General features: G+C 53.2%; 1 protein-coding gene across 1 annotated transcript in view; it reads right to left on the bottom strand.

Moving 5' to 3' along the window:
- LOC111537880 (cadherin-23-like) overlaps window positions 1-13,887 on the bottom strand; it is a 45,427-nt gene extending 31,540 nt beyond the window's left edge. The window contains exons 1-4 of the mRNA XM_023204999.3: window positions 13,839-13,887; window positions 5,357-5,421; window positions 2,888-3,125; window positions 1,075-1,180 (exon numbers count right to left, since the gene is read on the bottom strand). Of these exons, the coding sequence (XP_023060767.1) occupies window positions 1,075-1,180; window positions 2,888-3,125; window positions 5,357-5,421; window positions 13,839-13,874 (445 nt within the window). The 5' untranslated portion in view covers window positions 13,875-13,887. The remainder of the gene's footprint in view (window positions 1-1,074; window positions 1,181-2,887; window positions 3,126-5,356; window positions 5,422-13,838) is intronic.
- Window positions 13,888-21,669: the final 7,782 nt, after the last annotated feature.

Below are 21,669 nucleotides of genomic sequence, written 5' to 3'. Positions count from 1 at the left end.
CATGTTGGCCAGGCTGGTCTCGAACTTCTGACCTCAATTGATCTACTGGCCTTGGCCTCCCAAAGTGCTGAGATTACTAGGCCTGAGCCACTGCGCTGGTCAGAACTGCAGTTTCTACAATGGCATTTCTCTGAACTAACTGTGGGGCAGTGGGAGGAGTGAGCACTGGACCCACAGTCATTCAATACACATTGATCCCTTCTGCCCTGGGGGCACCTAACCCTGGCGCCAGGAATCAGAGAAGCTTCCCATAGGAGGAAGTGTTAAATAAGCCCTTAAAGCTAGCCAGGGGCTACACACTGGACAACCAAAGGGAGGCGGGACCAAGGGAAAAGGAGGAAGGGCTTTCCTGGCAAAAGGAACACACTTTGCAAAGACATGGGAGTGAACACCAGTAAGGGGAGACAAGTGTCAAAGTGTTCGAAGAGGCTGGACTCTGGTGGGGGAAGGGCTGCTGAGAGTTGAGGCTTGCAAGGCAACCAAGGGCCAGACCACACAGGGACTTGGTGCCAAGCTCAGCAGCTTTGCTGGGTGAGCTCAGGCAAGTTGCTCCCTGTCTCTGGGCCTTAGCTGCCTCGTCTGAAAAACAAAGTAGTCTCTCTTGGGATCTTGGAGCTTGAGATTGCTGCTGCTATTTCCTGCCAGGGCTCCAGGGATGGGGACCCACAGCAGGCAGCAGGGCATGGTGCAGAGTGCCTGGCCCCACAGGGCCGCCCAAAGGGTAGGGAGGCTTGGCTAACGAGCTTCCATCCCACGGACCTGCCCTCAGCCTTGGTAAGAAACAGGGAGCCCCAGAGATTCTGTTACCATCACACTTCTGGCCAGATTGCAGGGCTGGCCATGGCCTGAGAACCAGAGAGAGATCCCGCTGATGAGAGACACAGATGTTGACCCTACGGAAGGGCGACTCAGGCCACATCCTGCTCCAGCCCCAGGTGCTCAGGGCAGCTTCCTGAGTAGCCCAGGGTGTCAGGGAGACATGGGGTGCCCGCCCCACCTGCACAAGGGAGGTGTGAGTGCAGAGAGCCCCCAGCCTCCCTCCTGGCTGGGCCCCGAGTTCTGCCCCACACCTACCTCCATAGCCCTCGTACAGGCTGATGTCAAAGTAGCTGCCAAAGGCAGACGCACTGACAATGCTGTAGGTGATCTGGTTGTTGGGAGGGGAGTCTTCATCTGTTGCCTGGAAGGAAGAGGGCAGACAAGAGCTGTGAGCCGGCAGGAGGCTGGGGACCAAAAGAGGGTGGGCAGCTGGGAGGGAGGGGAAGGCTGACCCTGCTGACAGCTCCTTTTTTGGGTGATCCAGCCTTGGGTCTTGTCCTGGCCCAGGACCCCAGGAGACACCCCTTGTGCTTCAACTAGAGGCCGCACTCTGGCTCCCAGCAGACGCCCTGCTCCCCTCCGTGTGCTGCCTGTGGAGGCAGCCTGGGGAATGTAGAGGGCAGGAAGGATGCCCAGGAAGAATGCGGAGGCCTGGCCTTCCCAGAGGCTGAGACACAATTACTTCCCACCCCCAACCCCAGCTGGAACACCCCCACCTGCAGACGCCCTCCCTGACTCCTGGACCCGGTTAGGGCCCTTGGGTCGCCTTATCTCATTGGTCCCCTTACACCCAGTGGTAATTTCTTATCTAATTTCTGCCTCCCTCGCTTAGACCATCGGTTTCATGTGAGCAGGAACCTTGTTTCTGGATTGCTGCTGCATACCTACAGGCCAACCCAGCGTTTGGCCACAGTGGGTGTCTAATCCATGCATATTGCAGGAAAGCAAGGAGAAAAGAAGGCACCTGGAGTGGGGCCAGGGATCCCTCTTCCCCTTGACTGTCTTCTCTGAGCTTCTTTCCAGGTCGTCCCTCACTCTAGAGCCTCCAGTGGTCCCCATCACTCGGGGTATACCTGGAGCTGAGCAGGGAGAGCGCGGCAGGACAGGGTTGTATGGGGGGCCATGGCCAGGCTGGGCGGGCACATGGTCTGTTCTTCTAGGTATCCCCTGTGCCCACCCTTCCAGCCTTGCCTTCATCCCTGCCTGCTTCGAAAACAAGTTCCAAATGGAGGCTCTGGGTCCCATCCCTTTGGGTAGGCAGCATGGGGAAGGGGGGACATTTAAAAGTCTCTGGTTAAAGGTCACTGAAGCCTAGTGGGGACTTATTGCAGGAAGCACTTGGAGAACAGCATTCCAGGACTAGACCTGGCTCTGATACTGTACTAACTATGTCTTCATGGGCAAGCGTCTCCTGTACTAACTATGTCTTCATGGGCAAGCGTCTCCCCTCCGGGTTCCCCTTCTGTAAAATGGGGTTGCACTCCATGGTCTCTGTAGCTCCTTCCAGCTGCAGCACTTCCTGATTCTAGTCAGTCATTAAAGGGCTTGGAGGGGGTCCTGACACAAGGAAGTGCTCCCCACTCAATGCCCTTGCTAAGGGAGATGGCGGCGGATGGGGGGGGGAGGGAGATCTTTTGCTAATTCTGACCTAATATTTAAGCTGAGACATATAAAGCCCCACTTGGTACCCAAGGACATGAGGTGTTGCTCAGAGAAGGCCCAACATAGACCAAGAATTTGACTCTCAAATCTGTGCAGCATTCTTTGTGGATGGGAGGTCAGCCCCTCTTGCAGTGGGTTCCCGAGGGGTTGGTCAAGAAGAAAGCACAGGCTAGGCACGGTGGCTCAAGCCTGTAGTCCCAGCTGCTAAGGAGGCAGAGACAGGAGGATTGCTTGAGCCCAGGAGTTTGGGGCTGTAATGAACTCTGATTGTACCACTGCACTCCAGCCTGGGTGAAAGAGTGAGACCCTGTCTCAAAACAACAAAAAACAAAAAAGAAGCAAGCAAGCAAGTACAGGCGGAAGGGTAAGATGAATGGCAGGAGTGCAGGGCTCCCTGGCACCTTACCCGGAGCCGCACCAGCTGTGTAACAGAAGGCTCGTTCTCCCGCAGAGCACCCACATAAGCATCTTTCTGGAAGGTGGGCACGTTGTCGTTGACATCCAACACATTGATCCTGACCCGGCCTGTGGTCTCCTCGCCGCCCCCGTCCCGGGCAATGATGGTCAGGGTGAAGCGCTGGATGAGCTCATAGTCCAGCCTGGCAATCAGCATGATGAGTCCCGTGTCCTTGTCCAGCGAGAACCTGTGCCAGGCCGGGAGGATGGAGGGAGGGAACACCGTGGTTTAAAACAGGCTTGATGGGGCCGGCATTTCCCAGCCTGTCCTTGCCCAGAGTGACAAACAGAAATAAATGAAGTCTGAAATCTGCCTTCCCTTTCACTTGCCCTGAGAAGAGCTGCTATTTCTAAAGGCGGTGGGTGGGGGCAGGGATCAGGATCACACGAGGTGGGCAGGAGGAGTTGCCTGATTTAAGCAAAGAGGAAACCCAGGCAGAACAACCCTCCTGCTGTGAACAGGAGTTCCTACCTATTGCAGAAATTTAGATGCACCAGCATGCTAGGAATGGGCAGAAAGCAGCTGGTAAAGGGCAGGGTGGCTGGTCCTCTTTTGGGAGCTGCCCCTTGACTTTGAGGAAATGAGCCTTGAGCGGGAGGTTGGTAGACATCTCCTGGGTAGTAGAAAGGTACGGCAAGACAACCCCTCCAACTATGTCCTCTAAATGTCCCCTCAGGAGCCTCATCTGAGACGTCAGTTGACATCTGTGTGCTCTGACCACAGCTGCCAACCACCAAGCCTGGAAGGTTCTGGCTCGGAGTGAGGAAAGTTTCAGGCCCAGAAGACGGGAACAGGTGAGACCATCCAAGATGACCAGGATAAGGCTACATGAACATGGGTCCCCTGGGGAAAGGGTTCCCTGTGCACTTAGCCGTGTTGGTGCCTTCCTCCCATTTGAGGCCCCCATCACTGAGTGACAGAGAATGGCCAGATGCCCCTAACAATCTCCTTGTCTCTTCTTCTTTTTTGAGACAGGGTTTCACTCTGTCACCCAGGCTGGAGTACAGTGGCACAATCTCAGCTCATTGCAACCTCTGCCTCCTAGGTTCAAACCAGTCTCCTGCCTCAGCCTCCCAAGTAGCTGGGACTACAGGCACCTGCCACCATGCCTGGCTAATTCTTGTATTTTTAGTAGAGATAGGGTTTCATCATGTTGGCCAGGCTGGTCTTGAACTCCTGACATCAGGTAATCCACCCACCTCGGCCTCCCAAACTGCTGGGATTACAGGCATGAGCCACTGCATCCAGCTTCTTCCCCATCTTTTCTTGATCCTTCTCACAGATAGTCGGGGTCAGTCATTCAAGTTGACACCCACCGCCTCACTCATTCCACCGGGCTTCCCAGTGCATCAGACACGTGGCCTTTGAGCATGTTAAAAGTGAGAGGGGGCTGGGTGCAGTGGCTCAGGCCTGTAATCCCAGCACTTGGGAGGCCGAGGTGGGTGGATCACCTGAGGTCAGGAGTTCGAGACCAGCCTGGCCAACATGGTGAAATCCCATCTCTACTAAAAATACAAAAATTAGCCAGGTGTGGTGGTGGGTGCCTGTAATCCCAGCTACTCAGGAGGCTGAGGCAGGAGAATTGCTTGAACCTAGGAGGGGGAGGTTGCAGTGAGCCGAGATCGTGCCATAAAACTCCAGTCTGGGCAACAGAGTGAGACTCTGTTTAAAAAAAAAAAAAAAAAAGTGAGAAGGCTGCCCTTTGGCTTGGATTAATTGAAGACAAGGCCCAAAACCAAGCCTGGACCATGTTACCATGAGGAGTGATGGGGCAAGGCTGGCATGTGTCAGGCAGGGAGGCGAGCAACCTGCCTATGGGCTGCTGCACATTGAGAGCCCTCCTGGGGCAGGCTGTGTAGCCTAGTGGTGAAGGTCACATGCAGAAGCCTGACCATGGCACTTACAGCTGTGTGACTTTGGACAAGTGACTTAGCCTCTCTGTGTTGCACTTTCCTCACCTGTAAAGTGGGGATGATAAAAGTGCCTAGCACTGAGTTCCTCTGTCATTTCACTGAGAGGATGACTTGAGACATTGCGTGTGAAGCCCTTGGCCATGATGAGCCTGACACGTAGTTGCTGCGGCTGGCGGTGGTGGTGATGGTGGTGGTGGTGGTATGCAGTCGCTAGTACTTCAAAGCCTCTCAGAGACACAATGGATCCATTCCCAAAGTTAAAGGCTATCTTTTGAGGGTCAGATAAGCTGTGCCTCAGAGACCTGAGGAGACTTGACCAAGGCTGTGCCACAATCAGGGTCAAACCAGCCACAGTGCCCATGGGCTCCAACTTCTAGTCCAGTGCTCTAGCCACAGGGCCCAGCACCTCCCTCCCTGGGCACTGAAAAGTTCCCAGATCTCATGAGTCTGGGGAGGGCCAAGGACCACCGCGGAGGGGCCTGAGGGACTGTGGGCAGAGTCTCACCTGTCTGGGTCATCACTGAAGAAATAGTTGACTTCCCCAAAGGTGCCTGCATCATTGTCTGTTGCCTGCAATGGTGAGAACAAGAAGTCATTACTGCCAGGCCCAGCTGAGGTTTCAGGTCCACAGGAAATCCGTATTCCTCTCACATGTCTCCTTTGGCCCAGGTGGAATTTTCTAGAACCATGCTGTTCAGTAAGGATGCCACAGGCTGCTACTGGCTGTTTAAATTTATATTGGAAGGCGCAGTTCTACAGGACTGGTCTACCAGGCATCTCTCACTGAGTGAAGCCACCCCTCCTGGGCTCATGGGGGCTCATGCCCCCTCCAGGCGGGACAAGCTTCTTCTCTGCAGATGCTCAGAGAGCTTGGGAGAGAGACCCTGGACCTGTGGCCTGGGATCATAGCCTGTGGTTTTGAGAGTATCACAGACAAAGGTGGGTGTCAGCCATCTGGTGGGTTCTTCTGGTTTTTCTCCCACAGTCCTTAAAGCCTCCAAGTCAGATGTGCTAGCCATTGGGGGAAGCCCTCTGGTCCCTCCCTTCTTTGACCCTGGAAATTCTTTCAAATCCATTGCATGCACAGGGCAGACCTATCTGCCCGGTGGCCTTCACTTTTAGAAAGACTCTGCCACCCTCTCCACCCGTCTCCTCTGGCTCCTTCCTCTCTCTGCTTGCACAAAAGGCCTGACTGGGAACTGCCTGCCTGTCCCTGACCACAGGGACTGGCCTGGGAATGGCTCTTGACCACAGCTGGGTCCATCAGAATCCTCTGGGGACTCTTCCTGTTGCGTTGCTGGGGATAAAAGCTTTCCTCAAAGAGTTAGGCAGGGACGACATGAACTGAGAGCTGCTGCACGTTTGGGGAGGATGAAGATGCACCCAGACCTCAGGAGAGCTAGGAGAAGAGAAGGCCAAATTCTGGTAGTCTTAGAATCCTGAATCTGATCTGACATCCCTTCCCCACCCTTGATTTGGTTTGTGAGTTCACTGAGATCACTCTCTCTCTCTTTTTTTTCTTTTTTCTTTTTTTTTTTTTTAGAAATGGGTCTCTCTGTGTTGCCCAGGTTGGCCTCCAACTGCTGGGCTCAAGGGATCCTCCCACTGTGGCCTCCTGAGTAGCTGGGACTACAGGGATCAGCCGCTGTGCCTGGCTAATTGAGACCTCTTTTAACTGGGCTGCTCCAGGCTGGCATCACTTATGGTCAAAAGAGATAGACAGGAGAGAGGCCAGCCTTATGCTGATGACAAGGACAATGATGGTGGCAGCCTGCATGGCTGTCATACCTTTTACATTTTCAAAGAACATCCAGGTTTACTATGGCTTCGTTTTCCCCTCACAGCTGTCCATGTGGTAGGGAGACAGACATTTCCATCTGTCTCACAGGTCACACAATGGCGGCTCAGACCTCAGTGAGGCCTGGTGAAAGCCTGCTGCCAGTCTGGCTTAGGAGCAGGTCGGAAGCAGAGTGGGACAGAAACTGGCCTCTCCACCCCCACCTGGTGTTCATTCTCTGTGGCCATCCCAGTGAGGCCCTCCTCCATCTCCCCCGACCTGAAGTTCTAGTAGGGGTTTGGCTTTGTGGCTGGGAACATTGGCTTCTATATTGTCCCTGACATGGTTCTAATCCACAGTGCAGGCTAAATGACATCATTTGTTCATTCAGTAGTTACTTATGAAACACATAATCCATGCAAAGTGCTGTTCTAGATGTGACCTCTGCTCTCTTCCCAGGCCACTGCCCTAGAGCTGGGCAAACTGCTGCCTGCCACCAGATGCCCATAGGGAAAGGCCTCAGACTGACTTTGGGGTCCACTTGCATCTGTTCTGTATTTAAGGTATCTCTATAAGATTGTAAGTGGATAAAGCCCTCACGGCTAAAAATATGTTTTGATCCCTTTGTGCTCAATATTTTTTGAGGTTCCTTTTAAAGTTCCTGGATTCTATGAAATCCAGTAAATTCTATGTTCTTTATGATAAGCCTGAATTTTCAAGGAAAAGCTAATTTGTGTTTAGTATCTTCAGTTCAGGAAGGCAGATAAGTGAAAAATATATTTCTATCCCAAATGAATGAAATGAAAAAAAGTTTATACCCAAAGGGTTAAGATCTTAGTTATCCAGAAAACTTGGCTATACAGAAAGATGCCATTTCTGGGGGCTCTGGGCTGCCAGCTTGTATAGGACTGCCTCTTGTGCCAGATTTCCACTCAATATCCCCACAGCTTACGCTCCTACAGACTGTGCAGACCTCTGTCCCCACCACCAGCCCACCCAGGCTCAGAGCTCCTCACAGGTTCTCAGGGGCTGTGTGCTAAACAAGTGAAAGGAAGGCACTGAGCCATGTCACCACCCTCCAACCCAGGACTGGCTCCCAGACAGGGCCTCTCCCACTGCCTGCACCATTCCTCACAACAGCAGCAGCCACTGCTGGCTCCTGCACGCCTTCTACCTACAACCCCTTCACCCTCACAACAGCCCTGTGAGGTAGGTACTATTATCAGCACCACCTCCAATTTACAGATGGGGAAACCGAGGCATCGAGACAGTACATAGTTCACTCAAGGCTTCACAGCTAGAGAAAGAACAGTGCTGGATTTGAATCCTGTGCCATCTAGCCATGCCCTTGCCCTCCATCAGTTATTGCCTCTGAGCCAAGACAGGTGCTTGTTCTCAGGAGGAAGGGAGCCTGGTTATTCCAGGCAAGAGGAGACCACACTGCCCAAAGCAACCCCAGATTCATCCTCACTTTACAGGGACGGAGGAGAAGGGGAGCGGGAGGAATCCCAGAGCCCTTCCCACCCCCAGGTTCCACTGACAATCATGGTCATCAATGCATGGTCTTGTTGGACTGTTATAACTGCAGCTTGGTCTCGGGAAGATCTGACTGCCATGCCATTGAGCCCCTTGGCGAGGGGTCACTGTGGTGTGGAGACCTCAGTTCCAGGTCACTGTGTGACCAAACCATACCTCCTTGGCCCCCATCATTTGCCTTTGTCAAAGGAAAAGGGTTTGGGGAAGGACGAGGGCAGAGAAGGCACCTGTGGTGCTCACTGCGCAGCACAGACGGTGCCTGGCATGCAGTAGATGCTTCTTAAATGCCTGAAAAATGAATAAGAAGGGGGTGGTTTAGAGAAAATAGGGAAGGGGCAGAGAGACTGGGGTGAAGATAAAGAAGGCAGGACTCAGAAGAAAGGGGACAGAAGAGAAGCAAATGGTAGAAGGAAAAGGGAAAGGGAAGTAGAGGAGGGACAGCAGGCTAGGAGGCGGAGGACAGCAGCTGAGAAACAGAAAGTGGGGTGTGCAGGAAGGGAGGGGCCTGGGTCATGGCGGGCATGCTGCCCCTGGAGAAGGTCACATCTGAGACCTGGCGATGAGCCCTTCAGATCTGGGTGCCCCACAAAATTGCTCTGGATTGTCAGGACGGGAAGGATGTGTGAGGTGCCTACGTCCCATCCCCTTCCCCCTGGGGCCTGAAGCCGCTGAGGCCCAGGGAAATTGGGTGATGAGCCCCAGGAGACAGGACTGGACTGTCTTAGAGCAGAAGCTGGCTTCACAACTCCAACCCTTGCAAGGCTTGCCCTTCCCCTGCCCACGTTGAACTGGGCACAGCCATGGCTCCCACGGTGACCCTTGTCCCCGGGGCCTCTCACTGCCCGCCCAGGCTGCCGATGCTGACCAGGGAAGATTTGTGAGTCCTCCAGTGCCACCGCCTAATGACCGTGTGAAATATGTATGCCTGGGTGAGGAGGAGAGGGAGAGCTTTCAGTTTTCAAGTGTAGGAAGCCGAACTAAATGAAAAGCTGCTCCTTGGCCCTGCCAGGGTGAAGGCAGCAGCACTGACCTTGGGCCTTGTCGGGTGTGGGGCCAGCGCCAGGCTGCAGCAGGGCCTGTCAGGGGCCCTGGGCCCAGGAGGAGGCCGTAGATCTGCGCTCAAAAGAAAACCCCTCCCCTCCTACACACCTCGTCGGCCCTGAATGTCTAGCCTCATTTCTGACCCAGACTAGAGCACGTGCAGCTCCCAGGACCTGGCTCTGACCCCTCCACTTGGATGGCGTCCCTCCCTCTCCTGCCTGGCTCACACTCTTCTGCCCTCCCTGACCCCCAAGGCAAAGTTAGGGCTCCTCCCTGCACTCACTCAGCATTCCCAGCCCTGATCACACTGAGGCACTGAAGCTGAGGCTAACGCATGTCTCCCCCAACCAGGACGTGGCTCCCAGAAGGCAGCATGGGGTCATGGGGTCCACATGTGCCCAGGGCCTAGTACAGGGCCCGGACATAAAGGCAGCTCAGGAAAGGTAAGTCTGTCTCTGTCACCTATAACTACAACTACATCCACGTTCTCATGACACATACCAATGTATGAATTTAATGTTGACCAGATCTCCACAGGTAAGTACTGTTATTACCTCCCACCCACTTTTGCAAGTGAGGAAGCAGAGGCGCAGTGGTGTTAAGTGACTGTTTGTCATGGCACCTTTTAAACAACCTCCTCCCAAGCCAGACTTGTTTGTGGCTTACCAACTAAAAGTCCAACAGACAAATGAAGTGGCAGACAGACCGTGACCCTTGGGGCCCATTTTAGGAAGGAGGGTTTGAGGAGTGCCAAGGGCCTAAGTATAGAGAGCAAAATTTCCTCTTCCTGCTACAAACACCCCCTTCCCTGCGATGTTCTAGGAATGAGCATGTCTGTCTCCCTGCAGAGTAACTTCCAGGGTCTCACAGGCCAGCCAGATGGCGACAGGGATTGGGGAAGGGGATGGCCCAGCTGGCCACTTTCATATTGTACCTAAGAAATGCCAAATCAAAGGCCAGGCATGGTGGCTCATGCCAGTAATCCCAGCACTTTGGTTTGGGGAGGCTGAGGCGGATGGGTCACTTGAGGTCAGGAGTTCAAGACCAGCCTGGTCAACATGGTGAAACCCCATCTCTATTAAAAATAGAAAAATTAGCCGGTCATGGTGGCAGTTGCCTGTAGTCCCAGCTACTCAGGAGGGTGAGGCAGGAGAATCGCTTGAACCTGGGAAGCGGAGGTTGCAGTGAACTGAGATTGCACCACTGCACTCCAGCCTGGGTGACAGAGTGAGACCCTGTCAAAAAAAGGAAAAAAAAAAAAAAAGATGCCAAACCAAGGCTCCAGGTGAGCACCTCAACTGTGCTCCAGGCTCCTCCCTCTGGCGCCTCTGTGTCTCCACTGCCATCTAATGGCTCCCCCCAGCTCTGGCTGGCACTCAGAGGTACATACTAGTGCATTTTACTACTTGTCAAGGTTCTCATAAGAGGCCCAGGGGCAAAAAGTCAAAGCCAGTAGCTAAAATTATTGTCCTTCTCTGTTCAAAATCCTTCAATGGCTCCCTATGATCGGCTGAATTAATTTCAGACCCTAGTGTCAAGGTTGTCCACAGTCTGGTTGGGCTTAGTGTTCTTGTATCTACCGTTTCCCTGGTGCACCCCAGACTGTTCTCTCATTGCTGGTTCCTCTATCCTTTCATTCTGTAACTGCCTTCCAAACTCTGATCCACCCCCGAGGCCCATCCCAAATGCCCCTCTCCTAGAGTCCCTAACCATTCATTGGTCTTGACCCAGGAGCCCCTGCTCATCCCTCTCTTGGAACACCTGGCAGAATCTGCCATTCCTGAAAACTGTCTGTGTGTGCCCCACTTTCCTCCCTGTGAAGGAGAGAAGTTTGTATCTAACTCAGTTTTGATACAGGGCTCAACGTCTCTGCCCAGTTTAGTAGAAGGTTGATTTCCATTGCCAGCCATGGAGGGTCAGCATTACCTTCCTTCTGTGGGGCTGGTACCCCCGATCAGGCACCGTGGGGGCAGCAAGCAGCGACAGAGGGTTTGCCAGATTGCATGAGGCCAGGTGGGGTTTATAGAGCACCTCCAATGCCCTGGCCCCTGCTCAGGCTCCCTATTGCCCCCGCCCCACCCAAAAGGAGACAGGCACAGAGGATGTGCAGGGGCAGCTGAAGATGCCCGGCACACCGCTGAAGGCACCTTCATGAAAACAGTGACCAGACATTTGTTCAGTCACATGTTTAGTAAATTTTTTTTGAGACGTAGTCTCACTCTGTCACCCAGGCTGGAGAGCAATGGCGCGATCTCGGCTCACTGCAACCTCCACCTCCTGGGTTCAAGCAATTCTCCTGCCTCAGCCTCCTGAGTAGCTGGGATGACAGGTGTGTGCCATCACGCCCAGCTAATTTTTGTATTTTTAGTAGAGACAGGGTTTCACCATGTTGGTCAGGCTGGTCTCGAACTCCTGACCTTGTGATCCGCCTGCCTTGGCCTCCCAAAATGCTAGGATTACAGGCATGAGCCACTGCGCCCGGCCTAGTAATATTTTTTTTTGAAATTTTCCCATGTGCTGGCTGCTGTGCCCAACACTGAAGTCACATCCTAAGCATGACAACCTGGACTGCCACTTAAAATCAGAATGTGGAGGCCAGGCACGGTGGCTCATGCCTGTAATCCCAGCACTTTGGGAGGCCAAGACAGGAAGATAACCTGAGGTCAAGAGATCAAGACCATCCTGGCCAACACGGTGAAACCCTGTCTCTCCTAAAAATACAAAAACTAGCCGGGCATGGTGGCGTGCACCTGTAATCCCAGCTACTCGGGAGGCTGAGGCTGGAGAATCGCTTGAACCTGGGAGGCGGAGGTGGCAGTGAGCCGAGATGGCACCATTGCATTTCAGCCTAGGACAGAGGCGGACTCGTCTCACACACACACACAAAAGTCAGAATGGGGAGACAGAGCACCAAGGGGAGAAATAACTAAGTAATGTAATTCCAGGCAGTGGTAAGAACTACGAGGAAAACAAGGCTGAAAGTGGGCTTGAAGGTCACTGAGGCTGCTGGCTTAGATAGATTCATCCTGGAGAAGCTGTCTTTGGGCAGATGTATGTCAGTCTATGGGCCAGGCATCGCCTGGGCACCAAGGAGTCCAGGTAGCTTCCGGAGAGAGCTGGGCACCTGCTGGCACCAAGGCCTGGAGGAGGGCTCAGGAAGTCTCTGCCTCCCCCAACAACCTCCCTCAGCAGAACCATCAGGGGAAGAGCAGTGAAGATCAGTGGCCGCTCAGCGCTCAGCACCCTCCTTGCGGTCAGCCCCTGCCCTGCAGTCAGCATGTGGGGGAGAGGGTGCAGCTGAGACTGGCTGCTGCCTAGCGCCTGATTTATAAGGCATTTCTTCTGATTCTCCCCAGTGCCGGCATTACCAGCAAAACTAATTCCGTCATTTGGCCTTTATAATTGCATCTGCAAGTGCTTATTTCTGTGATGGACAATGCCGGCAGAAGTGTAATTTTCTTCTGCTGACAAAAAGGAAAAAAATAAATACATATGGGGGAAATTCCAAGGTTAATACAAGGTGATTGGAGGAGCCTATGGTGGGGGAATGGCTACATGCTTGGTCTGGTGAGGCCTGAGTCAGCAATGCCAGTCTTTCTCCTGGCCGTAGCAAAGGGAAGGGGCAAGAGACTGCCCCTCTGACATTTCGTTTTGAGCACTTAACTATGTGTCACCAAATTTACCAAGCATTTCCTGCACTTTATTTCATTCCATCTTCCCAACAGCCCTATAGGACCAGCACCATAGCATCCCCACTTTACAGATGAAGGAGGGGACAGAGACTCAGAGAGGTCAATTGACTTGGCCAGGGTGACACAGTCACAGCGCTAGAACATGAACCATCATGGTTAACTCCAAGGCGTGCGCTCTTAAGACCTCCCCTCCCTTTGGTGGGGCTGGGGGAGTGAAGCCTGAGCCTGAGAAGTCTTAGTCCAAGCTTGAGACCTCGGCCATGGGGTCCACGCTGCTCCTACCAGGGTCATCCTCCTCGCCCTGTTGATGCCCGATGGGCCCCCACAGGCAGTTTGCCCTTCTTGCCATGGTGGCTTCTGCTCCCTACCTTCTACTTGGAGAGAGCAGGCTCCCAGCAACTCTAGCTATGCCCACCAGCAAAGGTGGCAAGGGTCTCTGGTTGTGATTTCCCAGGATGTAGCCCCTGAGCCTAGACCCTCAGATACCCAAGTAGGTGCCTCCCACAGACCCTTAAAGAAGGGCCCCACCCCTGCCCCAGGCTTGGTCTTGGTCTGTGCAGGTGACTCAGGGCCTGGATTGGAGAGAGCTGTGTGGCCCAACCTGAGGCCACCTTGGAAGGATGGGGCAGTCTGGCTGGCTGCAGGTGCCCTTCCTGACCCACCTGGGGCTTTTCCCACGGCACCCTCTCATGTAATCCCCCTTCATCTTGTGCATTCAGAACTCTATGTCCAGCCCAGCTCCCGGCCCTCTGGTGCTCAGTGCCACATCCCACGCCCACTCTCCTGGGACCCGCTATTCCAACAGCGCTCAGGCCCTCCTGTCTCTTTGTCCCCTTCCTGAGAACCCCCCTTCTTGCCCAGCCTGTCTTCGCAATTAACAGTCATCATCTCTCACCCTCTTCCATTGATTTGCCCTGGAACAGGGTCCCTTACAGGCATACCTTACAGGGTGCCTGCCTTGTGTGTCTTCGTGTCATCTCTCTTCCTGTGTCTCCATACTTCCTGCTTCTTTAAACACACGCACCACCACACACAACCCCTTTCTTTTCCTCTCTCTGCGTCTCAGGCAGTTGCCAACAGCTTTCTGCATCCTGCACCCCCCGCACACTCTCCTAGAAACTTTCTTTTTCTCTGTCTGGCTCAGGTAGACTCTACTCAGAGGTCTCCCACACCTCCACCCCTCACACACACACTACACACACACACACACACACACACACACACACACACACACACACACTTTCTCTCTCTTTCTCTGCCTCAAGCAGCACCCCTACTTGTCCCCAGCCTAGTCTCAGCCCCTGTGGTCTCCTCCACACCCCCTCCCTAGACACCTGGGTGTCTGTCCCTGCAGGCCACAGGCTGGCAGGCACACACTCAATCACTCCCCACCAGCGCCCACACTCCCGTCACGCACGCACCCTCATAGGAATGCCCCGCACGGGGCTTCTGCTCTGAAGCAAGGCGGGCCCAGCTGCCTCCGCAGCAGCCCTGGGTCCCAGCAACAGAGGCAGGCGGCCGGTGCCGGCGAGCAGTTCTGCTCCCATGCACAAATCTGCAGAGAAGGGCACGCGGTACAATTTGTTCAGGAAACAATAGCAATGTTTGACATGTCATAAGGATTGATGGAGCAGAAATTTACATGGGAGAATGCATTTTTAAACAGCTCTGCGGAGCCCCAGTGCTTCGCTGGTAATGCTTTCCTCATTCATCATTCACTGAGCCCCTCTGAATAAGTCCTTAAACTGTATGAGATTAACTGCACTCTTGTAAGCTCTGGGGGGCTGGAGTGGCTGGCAGGAGGCAGGAGGACTCTGCTGCAGGAACCCGGTAGCCCAGAGGCCGGAGTGACCTCCACATGTCTGCTGGGGCCCCCGAGGCCCTTTTTCCTCCCCTCCCATAGTGCTATGGACAAGGGTTCCAGCTTCTCTCTGGTGTGAGTTAGAAGCCAATGGCCAGGAAATACCATCCAGTCTGCCCTACACTTCTAGGAAAATGCTTGGTGCCTCGGTTTTCCCCTCTCGTCTCAGTGATTTAATCTGAGAAGGAAGTGATTTAATCTGAGAAGGAAGCCAGAGCTGGACAGATGGGAGCACGGTGGGTGTTAGATGGGCAAGGGGGAAGTGTGGTGGAAGCTGCTCTCTGAGTGCCTTTATGGGCATTCCTGGGGGTGGCCACGCACCCAGGAGAAAAGGAAATGATGGGTGCTCTAAGGAAAATGGCTCCCACTGCACTTTGTGTGAGGTATAAGAGGGTACATGTCCTGGGTTGGCAATGGCACCAGGGGAGTGAGCGGTGGGGTGGAGGGGAGATGTTGGGGACTGTGATCATAGGAAAAGGCTCTCATGCCTGCTCTGGGCCTTCTGAGCACGTGGGAGGCCTTAGAACAAGAGGGTGCTACTGTGAAGGGGGGCTTGGCTGGAGGCTCAAAGCACTGGTTGGGTGGAGGGACCAAGCAGGTGGACAGTGAGGACAGGATGGGGACCTGACTGGTGGTGAGGCCTGCAGAGAAAGGGAAGGGGACCTTCCCTCCCTTTTGTTCCATTGTGGACCTAGGCTGGACAGCCACCACTCCATCACCAGTGCCAATGGTAGACATTCCTAATGGATCACGGCATTGACTGCAGAGGAAGCCTCAGAATATCTCTCAATCAGTCTTTCCAACAACCAGTTGCAGGTGGAACTTGTGGTAATGCATCTTTGCTATCCTGCTGGGCTCTCTGCTCCTTGAGGGTGAGAAATGAGCTTCTCTCTCGGGGGGTGCAGTGCAAGACCAGGCACAAAAAGCCTCCAAAGGGATTTGTGGCCAGGTGCAAAGTCATGGAAATCCCACTGAGCTCGGGGGTGGGACCCGGGTTCTGCCCTGTGTGCAGGTGGGACATCGCATAAGACACTGGGGCTGGCCAGCATGCTGCATATGCCTTCTCTGCGATGCCTGCTCCTGGCCGTCCTGGCGCCAGCATCCATCCTCCAGCAGCCTCCTCACCTTGCCCACACACTGCCTTCTGCTCCTGCCTCTCAGACAGTCGCTAGGTTCCTAACAGGCCAAGTCGCTGCAGCCTCACACCCTTTGCACCCACAGGTCCCTCTGCTAGGTCACTCTTCCCTAGATTTCTGGGTTGCTGCTCCTTCTTTTCCCTGCAACCTCAGTGGACAGACTCCGATCTACGTTTGCAAAGCACTGGCATTTGTAAAAGCAAACTCTGACTACAACTTCAGGGCAAGAACAGAGGCTCCGAGATGAGGCAGTTAAGGTAGTCACACAGGGGTAGTGGGAGGCAGTGGGGGCTTGGACCAGGGTGGTCAGAGAAGTCTAGCTGGACGTGGCTGGACTCCAGGTATGTTTGGAATCTGGAGCTGACGGTTCTTGCCAGTGGATAGGTGTGGTGGGAGAAGGTCATGGTTTTGGTAAGAGCGCCTGGGTGAATATTGACTGGGCTTCTCCCGCCCCCACTAGAATATAAGCTTTATGAGGGCAAGAACTGAGTCTATCTTGTTCCCCAGGGATCTCCAGCACCCATCTAGTTCCTGACACACAGGAAGCCCTCAACAAATATCACCTAAATAGATGAAAGAATAAATGACGTGTCTGATGACTTATGAGGATCTTTTTTTAGCAGACAAGCTAAGGATCTTAATCCTGAGTAGATAGACTTCTAGGGAGGAAAGGACATAAGAAGGATGATGATGGGGGCTGGGGGAGAGATAAAGGAAGATGGGGAGGGGAGGGGAGAGGGAGGAGACGAGAAGGAAGAGGGGAGAGGAGGGAGGAGGGGGAAGAGGGAGGAGATCAAAGGAAGAACAGAAGGAATAACCACAGGAACATCTGCTCTGAGCCTCAGTTTTCCTATCTGTAAAATGGAGGTAATGAGAGCACCCACCTCAGGGAATTATTGTGAGGATTAAGGAAGGCCATGCACACAGGCACTTCAGCTCTGTGCCCGGCACACAGGAGCCACTTTCTAAGTGGAGCTAGTATTATTATTTCCACTTCCAGTTCTAAGAGCTCTCTTTGTCCAGCCCTCTGCAAACGTGCTCCTGCTGAGCACCCTCCCAGCCCAGCCCTCCCACCTGCTTGTCCTGTGCCAGCAGCGGGTCCGTGGAGGTGGAGGGGAAGTGGTGCTAAGCCCTGCAGGAGGGGTGCCCTAGGGGAAGCCAGGCCCAGCCCGGGGTGGAGGCTGACGGGTGCTCTTGAGGTATGAGGCCCTCGGCTTGTTTGTTATCACAGACGCGGTGTTGTTCTTGGGCTTCCCCACCTTCTTCTTTATTTCCCTTTATTTTATTTTAAAACCTGGAAATAAAAATTGATGGGGAGCAAATTGCTCTGGCCAGCAGCTCTGTGCTTAAATGAGTCGTAGTGGGGGAAGCAATTACGGTATGTCAAAGGCTGTCAGGGTGGCCGGTGGCCGCCTGTGCCGAGTGCCTGGCACCACCTGGTGGTCCCTGGGGCCTCTTGCTGGGGAGATCCCTGGAGGAGGGGTGTGGGGCTCCCCTCAGAGGCACAGGGATAACTAAGGTCATTCCCTTGCTGAGTGCCGTCTGTGGACCTGGCACTGTGCAAGGCACTTCACACAACCCATTCCTAATCCTATGCTTTTTTGTTTTTGTTTTTTTTTTTTTTTTTTTTTTGAGACAGAGTTTTACTCTGTCGCCCAGGCTGGAGTGCAGTGGCGCGATCTTGGCTCACTGCAACCTCCGCCTCCTGGGTTCAAGCAACTCTCGTGCCTTAGCCTCCAGAGTAGCTGGGATTACAGGTGCCCACCACCATGCTTGGCTAATTTCCTAATCCTTAAAATAACCAGAAACACAGGGGTCACATTCCATTTTACAGGCAAAGAAATTGGCCGACAATAACTGCAAAAATAGTAGTAATAGCTCACTGATTTAATTCTTACTGGGTTCCAGGCATTATTCTAAGAAATGCACACGTATTGACACATTTAACTTCCCTATGAGACAGGTACTAATACTATCTTCATTTTATGGACTAGGAAAGCGAGGCTCAGAGAGGTTAATCAACATGCCTGAAGTCACAGTTCCCACACAGTGCAAGAAAAAAGACCCAGCAAGGCCAGAGGTTAAAAGTCCAAGGATGGTGTAGACAGGGAGTGGCAAGGGAGGCAAGGGCCGAGAAGAATCCAGGGACCATGAGTCAGTCAGGGCTTCCTGGAGGAGGCAGAGCGGAGCTGCAGCCAGAAAGAGAGGCAGGGCCTTGAGATGCAGGGGAGACAGCATTCCCAGCGGAGAACTGAGGGAGAAGCTCAAGGAGGCTGCAGTCCAGGGTGGGTAGTTCAGAGACGGCTCGGGGCACAGAGAGAAAATATGAAAGCTGGCATTGGAAGAGCTATGAGGTCCCCATGGCCAGCCCTTCACGTCCTTATCAACATGTCCCTGTCACTACTTAAGACATCTTCAAGGGTGTGTAATGGGTTGAATGGTGACCTCCCAAAAGATAGATCCATGTCCTAACCTCTGGGACCCACGAATGTGACCTTATTTGGAAAAGGGGAGTTTGAAAAAAGAATTATGTGGGAGATTTTGAGAGGAGACCATCCTGGGTTATTTGGGCAGGCCATAAACCCAGTGACAAGTGTCCTCATAACGACATCCAGAGGAGAGGCACAGAGAAGACGCATGCAGAGACTGGAGTCCTTCAGCACAGGCCCTGAACGTCTGGAGCCTCCAGCTGGGAAAGGCCAGAGAGGATTCCCCGCTCAGCCTGAGGAGGAAGGACAGCCCTGCCAGCCCCTCCATTTCAGATTTCTGACTCCACAGCTGCAAGAGAATACATTTCTGTAGTTTTAAACCACTCAGCTGGTGGCACCCTAGGTAACAGATACAGGCGGTACCCAGGGAAGGGGCAGGGGAGCAAGATGCTCACAATCAGAAGGGACTTGGGCCCTTTCTGGGGCCAGTTATTAAGTTGGGATGATGTGATAGAAGAGGAAAAGGGGAAGGGCCTGAGAGATGTGGGGACAGACACTGCGTCTGAGGCTCAGTTAAGCGGGACCTTATGAGCTGAGGAAATGAGAGAAGGGGGCAGACAGCCCAGTCAACCCCCTGGGGGTGCAGTGAAACCTGGGCCGGTAACGACGCCTCCCACCATGACAGCATCTTCCCAATGTCCCCACCACAAGACAAAAGTCTCACACCCTCCTTCCTCTCCCCTGCCCTGTGGGATACGAAGATGTCAGGCAGCCCCCAGTCTAGTGGGAAGGTGGAGAGAGGTACCTGGGTGGGGGCTGGTCACTGCCTATGCTCCAGGGACATGTCCTCACTCCAAGGTGACTTGGTGCCTGGCAGGACACCCCCTACGCCTGTCACTGGCGGGCGCTGATTGGGCCGACACATGCGGCTCGCTAATGAACCATATTGATTCCACATTCTTGTGTTGTCTCCCTAAATGGCAAGCCACACATCTGATAGATTAAATACCCACACGATTGCCCGCCTGACATCTCCGTCACTCCACCCGCAGGTCCCTGATGAATTTTACAGCCCCACGCTGCCAGAAGAAATTAAGGTCAAAGTCCCACGCAGGAAGTATAAATCACCCATGATCTCTGAGACCAGCAGAGGGCTGCGGGCCCAGCCCCTCACTCACCTGGGCCCATGCAGCCCATGATGGTGCAGCTGGGTTCTGTGTGTGCGCGCAGGGTGGGAGGGGGCACACTGGGTGGGACGAGGTGCGCAGGGTGGGAGGGGTACACTAGGAGCACCCATGGCCAAGAAGCAGCCCTCACTCCCAGTCCCCTGACATTTAGGTTTCCTGATCCTCTGCCTACCCTGCCTCAGTTGTCAGAATGTCCTAATGCAGGCTGGAGAAACCCACTGAGAGAAGAGCCGCCTATCTCATTTATTTGCTTCCCGAGGAATCCAAAACACTCTGGCCTCACTGTTTTAAAAACGTCCCCGGAAGGTGGAGAGGGCACAGTAACATTCTCCCCATTTTGCAGATGGAGAAATGGAGGCGTTCAGAGAAAAGGGGCTGGCCCGAGGTCATTCAGTGAGTCAAACGCCTGAATCTTCTGACTGCCAGTTTGTAGGTGGCGACACAGTGGAAGCCTAAAGGGCTCTTTTGTCCTGGCTTTGCTCTCCTTTTAGGTGGATGGGTGGGATTCTTCTGCAGGAGGCTGGGCCGGCAGAGGGAGCGCTGGGCCTGGGTTCAGCTTGGATGTCGGCTAATCGAGTTCAGTTTCTGACTCATCATATCTCATCCCCTCGGTTTTGCCAGGCTCTCAGGGAGCAGTTCCGTCTCCATGAGGGGGCTGCACTGCCCCATGGTTAAGGGAAAGAATTTTGGCATCTTGGAGACAAGGGGGTTCGTGCCTCCATTCTGCCCCTTCCATGGGGGTGCGGTCTGACACAGAGCTATCTTCTCTGAAACTCAGTGCTCTCATCTATAAAATGGGGAGGCTAATTTCGACCTCACCAGGTTGTCATGAAGCTTCGATAACACACGTGACAGGAGCGCAGCTTGGCACCAGGCCCTCAATATTAGTACCCATCATTTGATTAGCACCTGGTCTGTGTCAGGCACTGGGCTAAGCACTTTACATGTATGATTTCTCTCAAGCCCACATAATTCTATAATGAACTATCATCACCCCCACTTCCAAAAGAGGAAATGGAGGCACACAGAGGTGATCTGGCAGAGACTAAACAGCCATGCCTTCCCTAACTTTCACAAATTAACAGAAACTGAATTTTTTTTTTTAAGGTGGACACAACGCTACCTGGCTAAAATACTAAATTTCCCAGCCTCCTTTGCAGCCAAGCACAGCCACATGAGATGAAATTTTGACCAGTGAAGTGAGATGAAAGCAGAAGTTTGCAAAGTACTTCCAGGAAGTATCCTCAAAAGGGAGGGGAGGTTCCCTTTTTCACTTCCTCCATCCTGTAGCTTGAGAGACAGATGTGATGGCTGGAGTTCTGGCAACCACCTGGGACCGTGAAGATGAGGAACACAGCCTAGGGATGGTGGAGAAAAGAGCCAAAGGAGCCGCCCAAGGCTGCTCACCTGTATAGTGCTTTTACATGGGAGAAAAATACAGCTTGATCATATTTACACAACTGTTTTGGGGGTCTCTGTTGCTGGTGGCTGTACTGGCTCATTGCTGATACAAGTAACCTATTCAAAATCATAGCTCAGAAATGGCTGAGTCAGGCCAGGGGCAGTGGCTCACTCCTGTAATCCCAGCACTTTGGGAGGCTGAGGGGGGCAGATCACGAAGCCAGGAGATTGAGATCATCCTGGCCAACATGGTGAAAACCCATCTCTACCAAAAATACAAAATTTAGCTGGGTGTGGTGGCACGCATCTGTAATTCCAGTTACTCAGGAGGTTGAGGCAGGAGAATCGCTTGAACCAGGGAGTCGAAAGTTGCAGTGAGCCATGATCACGCCACTGCACTCCAGCCTGGCAAGACAGCGAGACTCCATCTCAAAAAAAAAAAAAAAAAAAAAAAAAAAAGGAAAGAAAAGAAATGGCTGAGTCAGAGTAAACCTGGGTGGTCTAAGTCTGGAGGACCGGGTCTTTATCCCTTTGCTGCCTGTAGTGAACACTGGAACACTGGAGAAACAAAGTTGAAACAAAGTGGATACTACCTTCCTCCTCCTCATCAGATGGTGAAGCAGAGAAGATTCCTTCTAGAGAAGTTCAAACTTAGTTTAGTTGAACATCTATCCATTAGTTGGTCATGAAATCAATCTAGTGGTTCATGGTTAGCACTTAGAAAATGAAATCTAGCAGAATTAAATCAGAAAACACTA

Source organism: Piliocolobus tephrosceles, chromosome 9 (genome assembly GCF_002776525.5).
Source record: "Piliocolobus tephrosceles isolate RC106 chromosome 9, ASM277652v3, whole genome shotgun sequence".
In the NCBI taxonomy this organism is placed as follows: Eukaryota; Metazoa; Chordata; class Mammalia; order Primates; family Cercopithecidae; genus Piliocolobus; species Piliocolobus tephrosceles.
Note: the sequence above shows the minus strand (reverse complement) of the source record. Positions and strands in the feature narration are given on the sequence as shown.